This window comes from Bos grunniens, chromosome 15 (assembly GCF_055505025.1).
Source record: "Bos grunniens cultivar Pamir isolate PY7600 chromosome 15, Bosgru_T2T1.0, whole genome shotgun sequence".
NCBI lineage: Eukaryota > Metazoa > Chordata > Mammalia > Artiodactyla > Bovidae > Bos > Bos grunniens.
Window position 1 is genome coordinate 18,292,462 of NC_141179.1, and position 16,079 is coordinate 18,308,540.

The 16,079-nt window shown below is 36.9% G+C and overlaps 1 protein-coding gene across 3 annotated transcripts in view; it reads right to left on the reverse strand.

Annotated features, from left to right (window-relative positions):
* The window catches only part of NPAT (nuclear protein, coactivator of histone transcription), a 53,507-nt gene that overhangs the window by 10,015 nt on the left and 27,413 nt on the right, over nucleotides 1–16,079 (reverse strand). For all 3 annotated transcript variants that reach the window (XM_086339056.1, XM_086339058.1, XM_086339055.1), the window contains 7 exons: nucleotides 15,487–15,568; nucleotides 14,482–14,557; nucleotides 10,611–10,702; nucleotides 10,442–10,529; nucleotides 6,123–6,219; nucleotides 5,170–5,298; nucleotides 951–2,618 (listed from right to left, as the gene is read on the reverse strand). In XM_086339056.1, coding sequence (XP_086195182.1) covers nucleotides 951–2,618; nucleotides 5,170–5,298; nucleotides 6,123–6,219; nucleotides 10,442–10,529; nucleotides 10,611–10,702; nucleotides 14,482–14,557; nucleotides 15,487–15,568 — 2,232 coding nt within the window. The remainder of the gene's footprint in view (nucleotides 1–950; nucleotides 2,619–5,169; nucleotides 5,299–6,122; nucleotides 6,220–10,441; nucleotides 10,530–10,610; nucleotides 10,703–14,481; nucleotides 14,558–15,486; nucleotides 15,569–16,079) is intronic.

Consider the following 16,079-nt stretch of genomic DNA (forward strand, 5'->3'; position numbering starts at 1 on the left):
TTTAACCCTGTCCTATAAATGAATCTTTTCCTAATAAATTCATTAACTGTTCCTGTAAGTTTGATCTCCTCACCTTCATGAACACTTTTCAGTCTCTCAAATATCCACCTATCCTTGTGCTGCTTAAGATTCCCTTCCTTTTACTCCAAATACTACTTATTTCTCCAAGCTTCGGCTGAAGACCCACACGGCCTACTAATTCTGACCCTTTCTTTAACTTTAGATCCATCAGGCTTGATACTTAACTGCTAATATTTAATCTGCTTTAACTGTATGCCTAAATGTAAAAAGAAAAAAAAAAGAGGGGAAAAGAGCTTGGGAATCAATAAATAAGAAGTATAGATGAATGTGCCACAAACTCCAACTATAAGGAACATACAATCAAGAATGACCATCATGACAGGCATTCAATCAGGAACTACATATAAAATGGCATGTAATAAATGCCACAAGTCCTCCTATAAACAAAGAATTCAAAAGACAGGGATCAATTTTCAAAGGTGGAAAGTAGTGAGAAATTACAGAGTATTACAGAGGGAGAAATTCAAGTTTTTGTCTTGGAAGTTTGTCCAAATAGGTAATAAATTGCTGGAAAACCAAGACTCTAAACAGCTATTTAAGAAAAATCTCCCACAACATTGGGTTTTAGTAGGTATACAGCTTTTTGATGAATTAGTCTCCCCACTGCTCTTTTTCTTATAGCTTAGACACGGATTGAGAAGTGTGGAAAGAAAAAGAAGTGAAACACTAAACCACTGAATTTCATAGCTGAGCAGTAGATTAAAAAAGAAGTATGACTGAATTCTCTAAAGTACAGAAGGCATAATCACAAATTTCTGAATCTTATACCATCATCCATGATTTATTACCTTCTAGTCAATCATTACACACACAAACTAAAGTAGATCCCGTTCCAGAGAAATGAACTTCACTATGATGTTCTTAGTTACCTTGTGAAAAGTTGGGTGACACAGCTTGATTGACAGCAAATACACTATTTGACCTTGGGGGTGTCTGTAATTGAGATAGTGGAGGTTGAGCAGTCATAGGTGCAGAATTTCCAGGCAACACCACAACATTTGACTGACTGACAGTTGTTCCTAAGGCTGTTGGATCAGTTACACAAGTAGCTATCAAAATATTACTTGAATTGCCAAAAGTTGTGCTCGTAGCTGGCATTAACTGTATGTATCCTCCATCCTTGGAAACACATGGCGTAACATTGGTTGAAAGAGCAATGCTGTCTTCATTCTGCATGTTGTTTACTTTAGAGTCCTCAGGTTTGAGTGCTAAAAGGCTCTGTTCCATTGAGGCTGAATCCCCAGTTCCTTCAGCAGATGAGATAGCACCTGTGGTTTCTTCGGAAGACAGGCATTTAACTAATTCTGCATTTCTGGCAGGTGATTTAGCAGGAGAAGACAAAATTATAGTTGGCAAGTTTTCTCCACTGATACTAGAAACTGCACTGTTAAGTTCAGTATCTGAGGAAACAAATGGATCATCACTGATGATAATTTTGAGAGAGACTATATTTGATGCATCTATCTCTGTAGATTTGTCGTTAGCAGGTTTATTATTAGTATTCTGGGACTCAGGATGAGACTCCCTCATTGAAGAACACACAGATTCTGAAGGAAGAGAATGTCTATCTTCTATAGGATTACTTTCTGAAGGCATCAGTGTAACTTCTTCACAGTTATTTTCACCTAAAGAGAGAAAAATACTATCTCCATCTTCTTTTACAGAAGATGAAGGCTCTTGTGAATCCAAAGCAGCTTTCTCAGACTTGGAGGACTGAGTTTCATGTATTGTATGATTTAACTCAACAGATGATGAATCATTAGACGGTTGTTTAATTGAAGATACAGAATCTTCAAGGTGAATTTCTCCTTTTTGTTCAGATACAGTTAAACCCGAATTTTCAATAGACGCAGGTAATATCTGAAGCGAAGAATTATCTTGGCAATCTCTAAGATGCTGTGATGTAACTGGTAACACATTATTAATTTCAATTTTATTCTGATGAATTTCTCTAGAATCTGGTGACTTGGAATTATGGAAATCAGCTTTAAGTCTTCTTGTATCATCAGAACTTTCACAAAATTGACCTTTTTTAGATGCCTTTCCAGCTAATGGAATATTTGGGGGTAAAAGCTGAGAAGTTTTTCCAGAAAGAATTAAGTTCTCACTGTTAGTTTCACCACCAAGGGAAACAACTGAACTTATTGGTATAGGAGACTGATCGGGCTGTAACTGAGATTCATTCTGTACATTGGGAGATAAAGAATTCTTTTCAACTTCCAGAGCCATTTCAGTCTCAGTGGACATCTGACTGGTGTATAATTCAGCACAATGCTGATTACATTCAGCATCAGAGTTTACTCTTTCATTAAAGTCACTCAAACTGGGCACAGACTCAAAGGTAATATCAAGGTTACACTTCTGTTCAGTAGATACAACTGTTTTAAACGCCTTTTTCTGGATGCTAGAGTCTATGTGGGAAAAATGTTCCTGGGCTTCCTGTCTAAGCTCATCATGGTTGCTGCCATTCTTCAAAATATTTGATGTGTCTTCATTTTGATAGGAAGTACAAAATGAGGGTTGACCAGATGGATCATCTGTAAAATATCAGGATGGCAGAAACATATGTTGAGTGTATATAACAGCCTGAGGTAGTCATCTTTAGTGTTAAACATATTTTCCAAGGAGATAACTAATCTTTGACATACCAGCAAATGGAAATATGATAAATTCTCTCATTTTTTTGAGTACCAAAAGATTTACAGATACTTCTCTTATCACTGATGCCTATTTATACAAGTGTCAAATTGTTTTTCAAGCTTTTTAGAAAACAGATGACACATGAAGAAAAAAAAATATACTTTTAAGAACATTTAATATGTACCAACATATAAAAACTGGCTACACACACAGTTTTTTCAAAACTGCTGACTTTTCAACTTCTACCATACTATTTGATATATTCATTAAGAAGGTGAAATGGGGCCAAGTACATTTTGCATAACTAACATTTGATGTTATTGTGTACTGTTTAAGATTACACACTGAATAGCAATCATATGATCAGTACTGGGATATAAAGATGAATGACCCAATTTGCCTTTGGTGATTTAGAAAGGGAGGCAGATACAGAACAGAAAGTCATAATAAAACATGCTAATAACTGTAACAGTATAGAACAAAAGGCACCTTTTCGAGCCTATGGAATGTGAGAAAGTTATAAAGAAGTATGTCATGAGGAGACCTTGACAAATAAAAGAAGTGCAATAGTTAGAAAAAAGGGCATATGAGAAAATACTTATATACTGTCATAGATCATTCACAGTTTAGAAAATATTAACAATATGAAATATATAATGGGAAAAATCTAGAAAAATGTATAGCAATCATTATCAAATTCTGTTAATGTGACACTGGTAACATAATAATGGGTATGGAGCACGTGAAAATCCTTATTGTGGGGAAATCAGTAAAAATTACATCCAGGTAGTCAGTTTCAATGGAGAAGGCCATGGCACCCCACTCCAGTACTCTTGCCTGGAAAATCCCATGGATGGAGGAGCCTGGTGGGCTGCAGTCCATGGGGTCACTAAGAGTCGGACATGACTGAGCGACTTCACTTTCACCTTTTACTTTCATGATTTGGAGAAGGAAATGGCAACCCACTCCAGTGTTCTTGCCTGGAGAATCCCAGGGACAGGAGCCTGGTGGGCTGCCGTCTATGGGGTCGCACAGAGTTGGACACGACTGAAGCGACTTAGCAACAGCAACAACAGTCAGTTTCAATCAAGTGGGAAGAGACTTTCTTAGAAAATAGGATTTCAAGTTTCATTTTGTGCAGGGCAGGGTACAATCTTCCACACATAATATATATGAGAAAGACATCCTACTACAATTCAACCTCAGAAGAAATGGAGGATTGGGCTTGGGTACAGGCAAAGGACTCTCAGTAGGAATGTAGTCTGACATATTCTAAAACTAGGTTTTGGAAGACATATTGTGAAACTTGGAAGTCATGAAGTTTTTTGACGAAGTTGGAAGGAGTAATGGCATTTAAGAACAGATGAACAGAAAAGATTATGTTGGCATACCTTGGTGTAGACAAAAACAGACAGAGTGGTACCAAACAGGCATAAAGTTTAGCAAGTGTGAGATGCCAGGATAACATGAGAGAAGCCAGGATAATGGTTATGAAAGGAATAGTGGTTGGGAAGGGATACGAACAGATGTTTTTGTGGTGCTGGCGGTATTCTATTTTTTGACCTGAGAGATTGTTATGTGGGTGTTTCCTTGCTGATAATTCAATGGGCGAAGTATATTTTTATTGTACAACATTTCTGCAAGTGTTACAGGATTCCCAGGTGGTACTAGCGGTAAAAACCTGCTTGCCAATGCAGGAGATTTAAGAGACATGGGTTTGATCCCTGGGTCAGGAAGATCCCCTGGAGAAGGGGATCTAGTATTCTTGCACCCCACTCCAGTATTCTTGCCTGGAAAAACCCATGAACAGAAGAGTTTGGTGGGTTATAGTCCATGGGTCACAAAAAGTCGGACATAACTGAAAAGTGACTTAGCATGCATCACATAAATGAAATTTTGAAAAACTTGGCAAAATTTTAAAAGATCTGAGACAGACATATTCACTGCCTGACCTCAGTTACTGTAGGACAATTATGTGCCATACTGGTATTCCATGAGAGGCAGAAACATAAGAAGTGACTTAGTAAACATACAGGAATATGACCTAAAACCTCAAAAATCTATTAATTCAGGACCATCAGCAGAGTATACAACCTCCTCTAAATAAGAGGTATAGATACTGAGCACTCAGCTGTATTTGCTTACTAGGCTGGATATTAATACCACAAATCAACCTTATATATGGGATTTATTCTGAACATGTGCCTCAAAAAATTATGTTTGAAGTTATAGACTTTGGTTGAATTGGTCAATACTAGTCATACCAAATTGTGCATGTCAAGTCTATTGTATCATGAAGGAATGAATAATAAAAATTCATCATTTAATCAAAGTACTAAAAGTGTGGGAATAATTCAAACAATTTTCAAATTAAACAACATTTTCTGTCCTAGAGATTTTCGGATTGATATTAGGATTTAGACTGATATTAACACATCGAATTCTTACCAGATTCTTCTGTTTCAAAAGTACCTTTAACTGCTAGATTAGTTTCACCTGCTAAGACTACACTGGGATTGGTTTCCATATGCTGACTGCAAATGCCTTGTGATATATTTTTATTATTCTTTGTTTTACCTGTTAAAACAGGAATAGGGAAACAATTGGTTAAATGACCAAAATAAAAATAAGCATCAATTAATACATCTTGACAGTGGTCAGCAAATATTAAAGTTTGGTTTTAATTATAGTCCTTTGATTATGGTTTTTAACATGTTGCCTTATATATCATTGACAAGTATGATTTTTCCTCTAGACCAGTAGTTCTTATACTTTACTGTATATCATAATATACAGGTCCAAGAATTTGCATTTTGAACATGTTCTCAGATAATTCTGATCTGCTGGTTAGGAGACTACACTTTTAGCACTACTGCACTAGGCCATAAGATGGAAGGCAGTGGCCAAATATTTTTATTTCTTTTGTGTTATCCAACTGTGTTTAGTATAATATGTGCATAGTAGTAGACCACATTTTTTTTTTTTTCACAACACATTTTTGATGACTGGAAATACTGCTCACAACTATCCCTCTCACCCACAAGACTGCTCTCTATTTTTACAGCTACTCTTTAAGAGAAACAAGACTTTCCTGGTGGTCCAGTGGTTAAGAATTAGCCTTCCAATGCAGGGCATGTGGGTTCTATCCCTGGTTGGGGAACTAAGATTCCATATGCCTCAGAGCAGCTAAGCTCACACGCCACAACTAGAGAGCCCCACGCACCACAATGAAGACCCAGTGCAGACAAAATTAAAGAGAAAGAAAAAAACTCTTTCATATGAAAAAACACGAACTTTCTCCAGATGCTCTGGGAAATGTTATTTCACCATTTAAGCTACTTCTCCAAAGAAACTGGAGAAACATTTTTTCTGAACTATCTTGAAAGAAATGGTCTACCTACCATAGTCAAATAGATCAAAGAGTGCCTGAAAGGCTGGATCTGATTCTGTCTGCTCCAATATATCCTGTATAGCTTCTTCAGACATATGGATCTCACTCTGCAAAAACAAAAACAAATAAAAGTGACTCCAATTGAATTGATATGGTTTAATACCAAGGAAGTAATTACAGGACATCTATTCCCTTCCAAGAAAATTTTCTTCTGATTATAACACTATTCACTCAAATTAAAACAAGAAGACTAGCAAATAGAAAGTGAATGTTCCCTAATTCTACTATTTAATCACTTTGGTGAATATATTCCCAAACATTACAATAAAATAAATCTAAGAATATTTATGAATACAAAGTAATATCAAGCTGCAATGTTCATACTTGAGATACAGCACTGTGTAAGTTTAAGTTATACCATGTAACTTGATGTACATATACTGTGAAATGATTACCAAAAGAAGCTTACTTAATATTCATCATCTCATATATATTTTTTAAAAAGAAAAAAAAAAAAAGTTTTTTTTTCCTTGTGAGAACTCTTAGGATATACCCTCTTAACTTTCAAATACTGTTGACTGTTGAACAACATAGGTTTGAACTGTGCAGGTCCACTTATATGCAGAATTTTTTCAATAAATATGTACTATAGCCCTACAAGGAGAAGGAAATGGCAACCCACTCCAGTACTCTTGCCTGGAAAATTCCATGGATGGGGGAGCTTGGTAGGCTACAGTCCATGGAGTCGCAAAGAGTTGGACATGACTGAGTGACTTCACTTTCTTTCTTTCTATAGTTCCTTTTGGAGAAGAAAATGGTAACCCACTCCAGTGTTCTTGCCTGGAGAATCCCATGGACAGAGGGGCCTGGTGAGGCTGCAGTCTATGGGGTTGCAAAGAGTCTGACACGACTAAGCAACCAACACATAGCCCTACAAAATCCAACTTTGGCTGAATTTGCACTTGTGGAACTGATACAGGAAGGGCTGACTATAAGGTTTGAAGTGGGCTTTTGATTGCATGTGGGGTCAGCACCCCTAACCTCAAGCTGTTACAGCAGTGTTAACTGTAGTCACTGTGTTACACACTGCATCCCCTGCACTTATAACTGAAAAGTTGTACCTTTTGACCACCTTTGTCCAGTATTCCAACTTCATATCTCTTTTTCTATGAGTTTGGTTTAATAATGTTCTTTAATCAGCTTTCTTCATATTAGTTTGTTGTACACTGCTTTCTAGATCCTCCAATATAAATCTATCTCATTCTTTTTATCTGCTTGTTTTTGTGTCATTTTATTTAAAAATTTTTTTTACTTTTTTTGGCTGTGCCACGAAGCATGTGGGATCTTAGTTCCTTCATTGGGGGTGGAACCTGTGCCCCCTGAAGTGGAAGCAAGGAGTCTTAACTCCTTACTGCCAGGGAAGTGCCTGTATCCATATTTTAAATACTTCCTCTAAATGTTGGACAATCCTTTCTTATGTGCTCATCCTTAAAAGCAGCATGCCAAAAGCTACCTTTAAATTCTGTTTAAATTCTTCAATTTTGGTGAAGCATACATTTGGATCCCAAGGGAGAGGAAATTCATGTGGAGCAAGAGATAAGGTGGAACTCTCATGAAATGATTAAAAGCTTGCATTTTTAAAATAAAAATGGCCATAAAATGAAAAGAGAAACTAAAGAACCAGTTAACCTTTGACAATGAAGATGTGCAGAGACCATCAATAATTCTTGATGAAATGTGATTTAGAAGAAAGCCAGGAGCTTGAACAAATACTTCTTTATCTATGAACTTGAAAAATCTATCATAATGTAAATAATGTCAAGAATCAACAATCCAATGTTAATCAAACTATGAAGTGGTACATAACCTCTTCAAAAGTTATTGCTGAGGAAAAGCAATTTTCTAGTAAATTTCTCATTACATTCAAACTTTAAAAATAATAATTGAAAGAATCCTGAAATACATGTTCCAAACTTGTCAGTCTGCCTTTTAACTTTAATGATGCTTTTAAAAAAATAATTTCTAAAACTTAAAACAATTTGTATTTATCTTTTATTTTTGGCTGTGCTGTGCTGTTGCTGCATGGGCTTTTCTCTAGTTGCAGCAAGTGAGGGTTACTCTTTAGTTGTGGTACACAGACTTCTCTTGTGGTGACGCATGGTCTCTAGGCTTCAGTATTTGTGACTCGTGGGCTCAGCAGTTGTAGCTTCTGGGCTGTAGAGCACAGGCCCAGTAGTTGTGGTACACGGGTATATGGGATCTTCCCAGATCAGTTATCAAACCAGTGTCTCTTGTATTGGCTGGTGGATCCTTTACCACTGAGCCACCACGGAAGCCCCTTTAATGTTGCTTTTAACAAGCACATATTTTGAATTTAAGGAAGTCTTAAAAAAAAATCACAGTCAGTGATTTGTATAACCCAAGATATCTTGCCTATCCCAAGGTTACAAAGAAGTATAAAAATATTTTTAAAATTTACCTATTTGTACAAGTGGCTCTGTTCTCTTAGTGAAGCTGATGCATGTATTACTCCATTGCTGTTCTTTCAGTTATTGAAATCTGAATTTTAAACTTTTCCCCAGTATACAATATTATGAATACCATGAACAGAGGGCTGTGTCTTCATTTTCTTTTAACCTCTCACAGTATCTAACAGAGTGTCTTCATTACAGTAAGCACCTGATGTATTTGTGGAGAAAATATAAGCAAGGAGTTGAAGATTATAAAAATTTAGAATAGGGGATATGTTAAACTTTAAGATAGTGGAAGACTACTAAATAATTTAAAAAGTGAAAGTTGCTCAGTTGTGTCTGACTTTGTGACTCCATGGACTGTCCATGGAATTCTCCAGGCCACAATCCTGCAGTGGGTAACCCTTCCCTTCTCCAGGGAATCTTCCCAATCCATGGATCAAACCAGGGTCTCCAGCATTACAGGTGGATTCTTTACCAGTGGAGTCACAAGGAAGCCCAAGAACACTGGAGTGGGTAGCCTATCCCTTCTCCAGCGGATCTTCCCGACCCAGGAATTGAACTGGGGTCTCTTGCACTGCAGGAGAATTCTTTTACCAACTGAGCTATCAGGGAAGCCAGGTTGCTTTCAAAAAGCTTGTTCATATTTTGTTAAAATTTACTGAATTATAGGAAAATGTATAAAAAGTTTTTTTTTTTTTAAGTATTCTGAAGGAAGTGATTAAAAAAAAAAAAAAAAACTGAGTGGTTTTACTCAGAATTCATCATCTAAAAATAAACTGCTATCATGAATTCATTATTATGAATTCATTTGGTGGTACAGCAACAAAATGACTACATTATCTCAGAGTCTAAGTAAAAGCATATGCAACAACCACAATCTCAGCTGCTTTTCAAAAAGATATTTGCAAATCTTAAAATATGTATTGTTCAATTCTTCCTTTACCAGCTCATCCTCTTTCATCTTCACTGTCACTGGACTGCAAGTGATTATAGCCCCTATTTATATACTCTCAGCAGTAAATCTCACAGACAAGTATTCATTTAGTTAGTAACTTCTTTTTAAAGTGTCATGCTCACTTTATTTTGTTAAATATTACTTGGATTCTTCACATAAATTTAACATATCATTTCATTGTTTCTTTACTTTTTATATAGTTTGTGCACGTGCAGAAGAAATGTAATTTATTTTATATACATTGTTCAGTACTGCTTACTGAACAAAAACACATCCACTGCTGCTGCTGCTGCTGCTGCTAAGTCGCTTCAGTCGTGTCCGACTCTGTGCGACCCCATAGACGGCAGCCCACCAGGATGCCTCGTCCCTGGGATTCTCCAGGCAAGAACACTGGAGTGGGTTGCCATTTCCTTCTCCAATGCATGAAAGTGAAAAGTGAAAGTGAAGGCGCTCAGTTGTGTCAGACTCTTCGCGACCCCACAGACTACAGCCTACCAGGCTCTTCTGTCCATGGGATTTTCCAGGCAAGAGTACTGGAGTGGGGTGCCATCGTCTTCTCCAACTAGATGGGTTAAGAATGTCTTATTCTACCATCTCAATAAAGCAATTTTAACATATTTAAATCAAATCATTGTATTGCATGCCTAAACTTATACAGTGATGTATACCAACTATTTTTTAATAAAACAGGAAAAACTATTGCAATTTTGATACTGAAGATTCACTAACACATTTTCAGGAACAGATTACATTTGGATAATGAAGGAAATCTGTATTTTAATTATTATTTTAAAGCATCTTATACATATGGTTAGCCATGGCTTTGAAATGAAACCAGAATACTATCAGTTTTAACAATGAGTATACCTACTGCACACACACATACACCCTTAACCATACCTGAAGTCCCAGGAGTTCATCAATTGAAGTCTCTGGTTCACTAGGGTTGCTATCTGTCTGCTTAGGTACTTGAGCAATACTGTTGTCACTGTAATACGCAAAGGAAAACTTTTATTGTAGTTCTCAACTATGCAAAAACAATTAGGTATTTTAGACACAAATATTTTACCTAGTCAAAAATTTATTAATGTTTTCTGCAAGCTTTTCTTGAAGAGACTTGTTGCTTAGTATCTTTTCTCGTGCATTTTCAATAACCATTTGCTGAAAAAGAAATCAGTATTAGTAAAAGCACAAGATGGAGTATTATGTTATTTGTCTAAAAAGAATCAATGGAAGCTGGATAGTTTTAATGAATCTAGGTAGAAACTCAAAAGTTATGGTGGTGCCTTCCATATTAATACCAGATTACTATGTTAACCACTTACAAATATTTTCACAGATCCTTCACCAACTTCTTTTTCACTTTGGAACTGCATAGTTCCAAACTCTTTAGCTTTTCATACAAGGTTTTAAATAAGCTGACTCTATTCTGGAAAAATGTCCTATTATATTGCATAATCCAGCAATAACAGTGTATTTACAGTTTCTTCAACATACTTCTGTTTCTTACTTGGTGCATTTGCACGGGTTAGCTATTCTGACTGGACTGTTTCTTACTGGTAAATATCCCTACAGTCTTAATGATGTTCTTCAGTCCCTTAAGTTGTGTACTATTCTTTGCGCCACCAAGGACTGCCAGCATGCCAGGCTTCCTGAGCCTTCACTATCTCCTGGAGTTTGCTCATATTCATGTCCATCAACTTGGTGATGCCACCTAATCATCTCATCCTCTACTGCCTCTTCTCTTTTTGCTTTCCATCTTTCCCAGCATCAGGGTCTTTTCTAATGAGTTGCCTCTTCACATCAGATGGCCAAAGTATCAGAGTTTCAGCTTCAGCATTAGTTCTTTCAATAAATATTCAGGGTTGATTTCCTTTAGGATTGACTAGTTTGATCTCCCTGCAGTCCACGGGACTCTTAAGAGTCTTCAGCACCACAATTCGAAAGCACCAGTTCTTTGGTGCTCAGCCTTCTATATGGTCCAACACTCACATTCATTTGTACAGGACGACTGGAAAAACCACAGCTTTGAGTATGCAGACCTGTGTCTGTTTTTTAACATGCTGTGTAAGTGTGTCACAGTTTTGCTTCCAAGGAGCAAATGTCTTTTAATTTCATGGCTGCAGTCACCATCTACAGTGATTTTGGAGCCCAAGAAAATAAAACCTGTCACTGTTTCCACTATTCCACCTTCCTTTTGTCATGAAGTCATGGGCTGTATGCCATGATCTTAGTTTCTGAATGTTGAGTTTTAAGCCATCTTTTTCACTCTCCTCTTTCACCTTCATCAAGAGGCACTTCAGTTTCTCTTCATCGCCTGCCATTAAAAGTGGTACCATCTGCATATCTGTGGCTGTTGATATTTCTCCCAGCAATCTTGATTCCAGCTTATGCTTCACCCAGTCTGGCATTTCACATGATGTACTCTGCACACAAGTTAAATAAGCAGGGTGACAATATACAGCCTTATTGTACTCCAGTCCCAATTTTGAACCAGTCCACTGTTCCATGTCCAGTTATAACTGTTGCTTCTTGACCTGCATACAGATTTCTCAGGAAGCAGGTAAAATGGTCTGGTATTCTTTTTTCTTAAGAATTTCCCAGTTTCTTTGTGACCCTTACAGTCAAAGGCTTTCACATAGTCAATGAAACAGCAGTAGATGCTTTTTTTGGAATTCTCTTGCTTTCTCTATGATCCAACAAATGGTGGCAATTTGATCTCTGGTTCTGCTGCCTTTTCTAAATCCAGCTTTTTCATCAGCAAGTTCTCAGTTCACATACTGCTCAAGTCTAGTGTGAAGGATTTTAAGCATAACCTTGCTAGCATGTGAAATAAGCGCAACTGTATGGTAGTCTGAACATTCTTGGGCATTGCCTTTCTTTGGGATTGGAATGAAAACTGACCTTTTCTAGTCCTATAGCCATTGTTGACTTTTCCAAGTTTGCTGACATGTGTGCAACACTTTAACAGCATCATCTTTTAGGATTTGAAATAGCTCAGCTGGAATTCCATCACCTCCACTAGCCATGCTCTTAGTAACGCTTCCTAAGGCCCACTTAACTTCACATCCTAGGATGTCTGGCTCTAGGTGAGTGACCACACCATTTTGGTTATTTGAGTCATTAAGACTTTTCCTATATAGCTCTTCTGTGTATTCCTGCCAGCCGTGCTTAATCTCTACTGCTTCTGTTAGGTCCTTACCATATTTTTCCTTTATCATGCCCATCCTTGCATGAAATGTTCCCGTGATGTCTCCAATTTTCTTGAACAGATTTCTAGTCTTTCCCATTCTATTGTTTTCCTCTATTTCTTTTGCCTTGTACACTGAAGGCTTTCTTCTCTCTCCTTGCTATTCTCTGGAATTCTGCATGCACTTGGCTGTATCTTTCCCTTTCTTCATTGTCTTTCACTTCTCTTTTTTTCTCAGTTATTTGTAAAGCCTCCTCAACAACCACTCTGCCTTCTTGCATTTCTTTTTCTTTGGGATGGTTCTGGTCATTATCTTCTGCATAATGTTATGAACCTCTGTCTGTAGTACTTCAGGCAGTCTGTCTCCCGGATCTAATCCCTTAAAGTATTTGTCACCTCCACTGTATATTCATAAGGAATTTGATTTAGGTCACACCTGAATGGCCTAGTGGTTTTCCCCACTTTCTTCAATTTAAGCCTGAATTTTGCTACAAGGAGCTAATGATCTCAGCCACAGCCAACTCCTGGTCTTGTTTTTGCTGACTGTATAGAGCTTCTCATTTCTGGCTGCAATGAATATTATTTATCTGATTTCGGTATTGACCATCTGGTGATGTCCAGGTGTAGAGTTTTTTCTTGTGCTCTTGGGAGAGTATGTTTGCTATGACCAGTGTATTCTCTTGACAAAACTGTTATCCTTTGCCCTGCTTCATTTTGTACTTCGAGGCCAAACTTGCTGTTACTCTAGGTATCTCTTAACTTCCTACTTTTTCACTCCAATCCACTATGATGAAAATGACATCTTTTTTTGGTGTTAGTTCTAGGTCTTCTAAGTCTTCATAGAACCAGTCAACTGCAGCTTCTTTAGGATCAGTGGTTGGGGTATAGACTTGGATAACTGTGATACTGAATGGTTTGCCTTGGAAACGAACCAAGATCATTCTGTTATTTTCGAAAGTGCACCCAAGCACTGCACTTTGGACTTTTTTGTTGACTATGAGGGCTAATCCATTTCTGCAAGGGATTCTTGCCCACAGTTATAGATAAAATGGTCATTTGAATTAAATTCCCCCATTCCCATTCTAATTTTAGTTCACTGATTCCTAAGATGTTGATGCTCGCTTTTGTCATTTCCCACTTGACCACATCCAATTTTCCTTGATTTATGGACGTGACATTCCAGGTTCCTATGCAATATTGTTTTTTACAGCATTGGACTTTACATTCGCCACCAGGCACATCCATAACCGAGTGCTATTTGTGCTTTGGCCCAGCCTCTTCATTCTTTCTGGAGCTATTAGTAATTGCCCTCCATTCTTCCCTAGTAGGATACTGGACACCTTCTGACCTGGGAAGTTCGACTTCTGGTATCATGTCTTTTTGCCTTTTTTTACTGTTCATGTGGTTCTTGTGTCAGTAATATTGAGAGGTTTGCCATTTCCCCCCACCTCTAGTGGACCACAGTCCACAGTTTTGTACTTACAGTCTATCCCAAAGCAATTCTACGACAGTTTTTTTTGTGTCACATCATATGGCTTGCTGGATCTGCTTCCTGACCAGGGATTGGATCCTTGAAGTGGCAGTGTGGAGTCCTAAACACTGGGCTGCTAGGGAATTCCCTCTACTGTAGTTTTACAGAAATAGTACATTTTACACAGACACACACTATATATTTATATAAATCGTATACATACGAATAGTTATAAACTCAGGAATATCTTAAGTTGCAAAGTTTGGGAAGGTCACTTACTTTTTCTACTACAAATGCATTTGGATCCTGCAAATTTCGTATTGTTGAATGAGGCCCAGACTTCCGTTGAGATTCACTGAAACACATTTTAAAAGCTTATCTTTTAACTAGTATGAATAATCCAATGATCATTACATATATAGACAAATCTTAGTCATGGTGGAAAAGATATTTTCTCTATTTGTGGTAGGAACAAAGGGCAGTAGAGTTGAAAAGCATTAATAGTCTTGAATTGAGAAATGAATCTGAGATCTAGCTTTATTATTTATTAACTATATGGTCTCTACCAGGTACCCTCTGACCTACTTTATAATGGGATAAAACTAAAGCTTTACAGGGTTAATGCAAGAATTCAATAAACATAAAGTATATGTAAAGACTTTATAAAAAGGTCAAAGTTCTTATAAATGTTAGATATTGTTACAGTACTTTTATAATTTCATGTGGTTAAGTGTGAAATCTTGCCAAAGAGGCTGAGGTCAGCCTTGAACGAGAGACAACCAATAGTAAACATTCCAACAAAAATACCCAGGGCATGGCAATTGAGAAAAAGCAAAAACATTTTAAACTATTATCTCTCTTTTCTGAAATATTCTTCAAAAAAAGACACATGGGCTAAATAGGACAGAAAGAGTACTTCTCAGAGAATGTCTGAGAAGATTTATAATTATCAGTTTAGGAGTTTAAATATATGTTTGTAGACCCTAAAATATGCTGATAAAAAATGATTATTTCCAAAAATCTGAGTTAACATTAATTTTAATGTTTTTCTATACTACTACAGAAAAAACACTTCTAATGAAACACATTCCCAGATCATTGATTTCTGAAACAATCTGATTTCAGGGAGATTATAAAGTAAAAAAAAGAAGTGCTTTGAAACAGCTATAATAGTAGAGTCTCAAGTACTTAATGCAATTTTGTTACTTTATTCATAATGTAAGTATCCTTGTGCAATTTTTTTGTAATGGTTACTGGAAACATGTCTTTTTAGAAAGCATTTACCTTTTGCGTCTACCAGGAGACATTAAACTGGCATGATTTTTCCTTTCCTGAGCACCAGTATTATTATTTAAAGCCTCTCCAGCTGTATTTCAAGAGAACAAAACAGTAAGTCAAGGAAACAGAATAGTTTTTTAAAACTTGAATTAACTGAATAAAAATAGCACTACATAGTGATTATTTTAAATTCAGTTAGTATATATTGAGTGCCTACTATGTGCAAGGCACTACAGAAGATATTGTGTGTGTTAGTTGCTCAGCTGTGTCCCACTCTTTGCAACCCATGGACTGTAGCCCACCCGGCTCCTCTGTCCATGGAATTCTCCAGGCAAGAATCCTGGAGTGGGTTGTCATTACCTTCTCCAATAGAAGATATTAAGATATATAAAATATAGCTCCCATGACTTAAGGTTTTACAGTAAAATACAAAGTAGAGTATACAGAATAGTTTCAACAAAAAATACCATGGCAGAACAAACGAACTGTAAGAAGTATAAACTAAATATACTGCTAAGTGTTTTTACCCAGAGGTGTTAAAGAGATTGGAGCAAAGATGGAAATAAGGGAGAATGTAATGGTTGTCAATACATTTTACA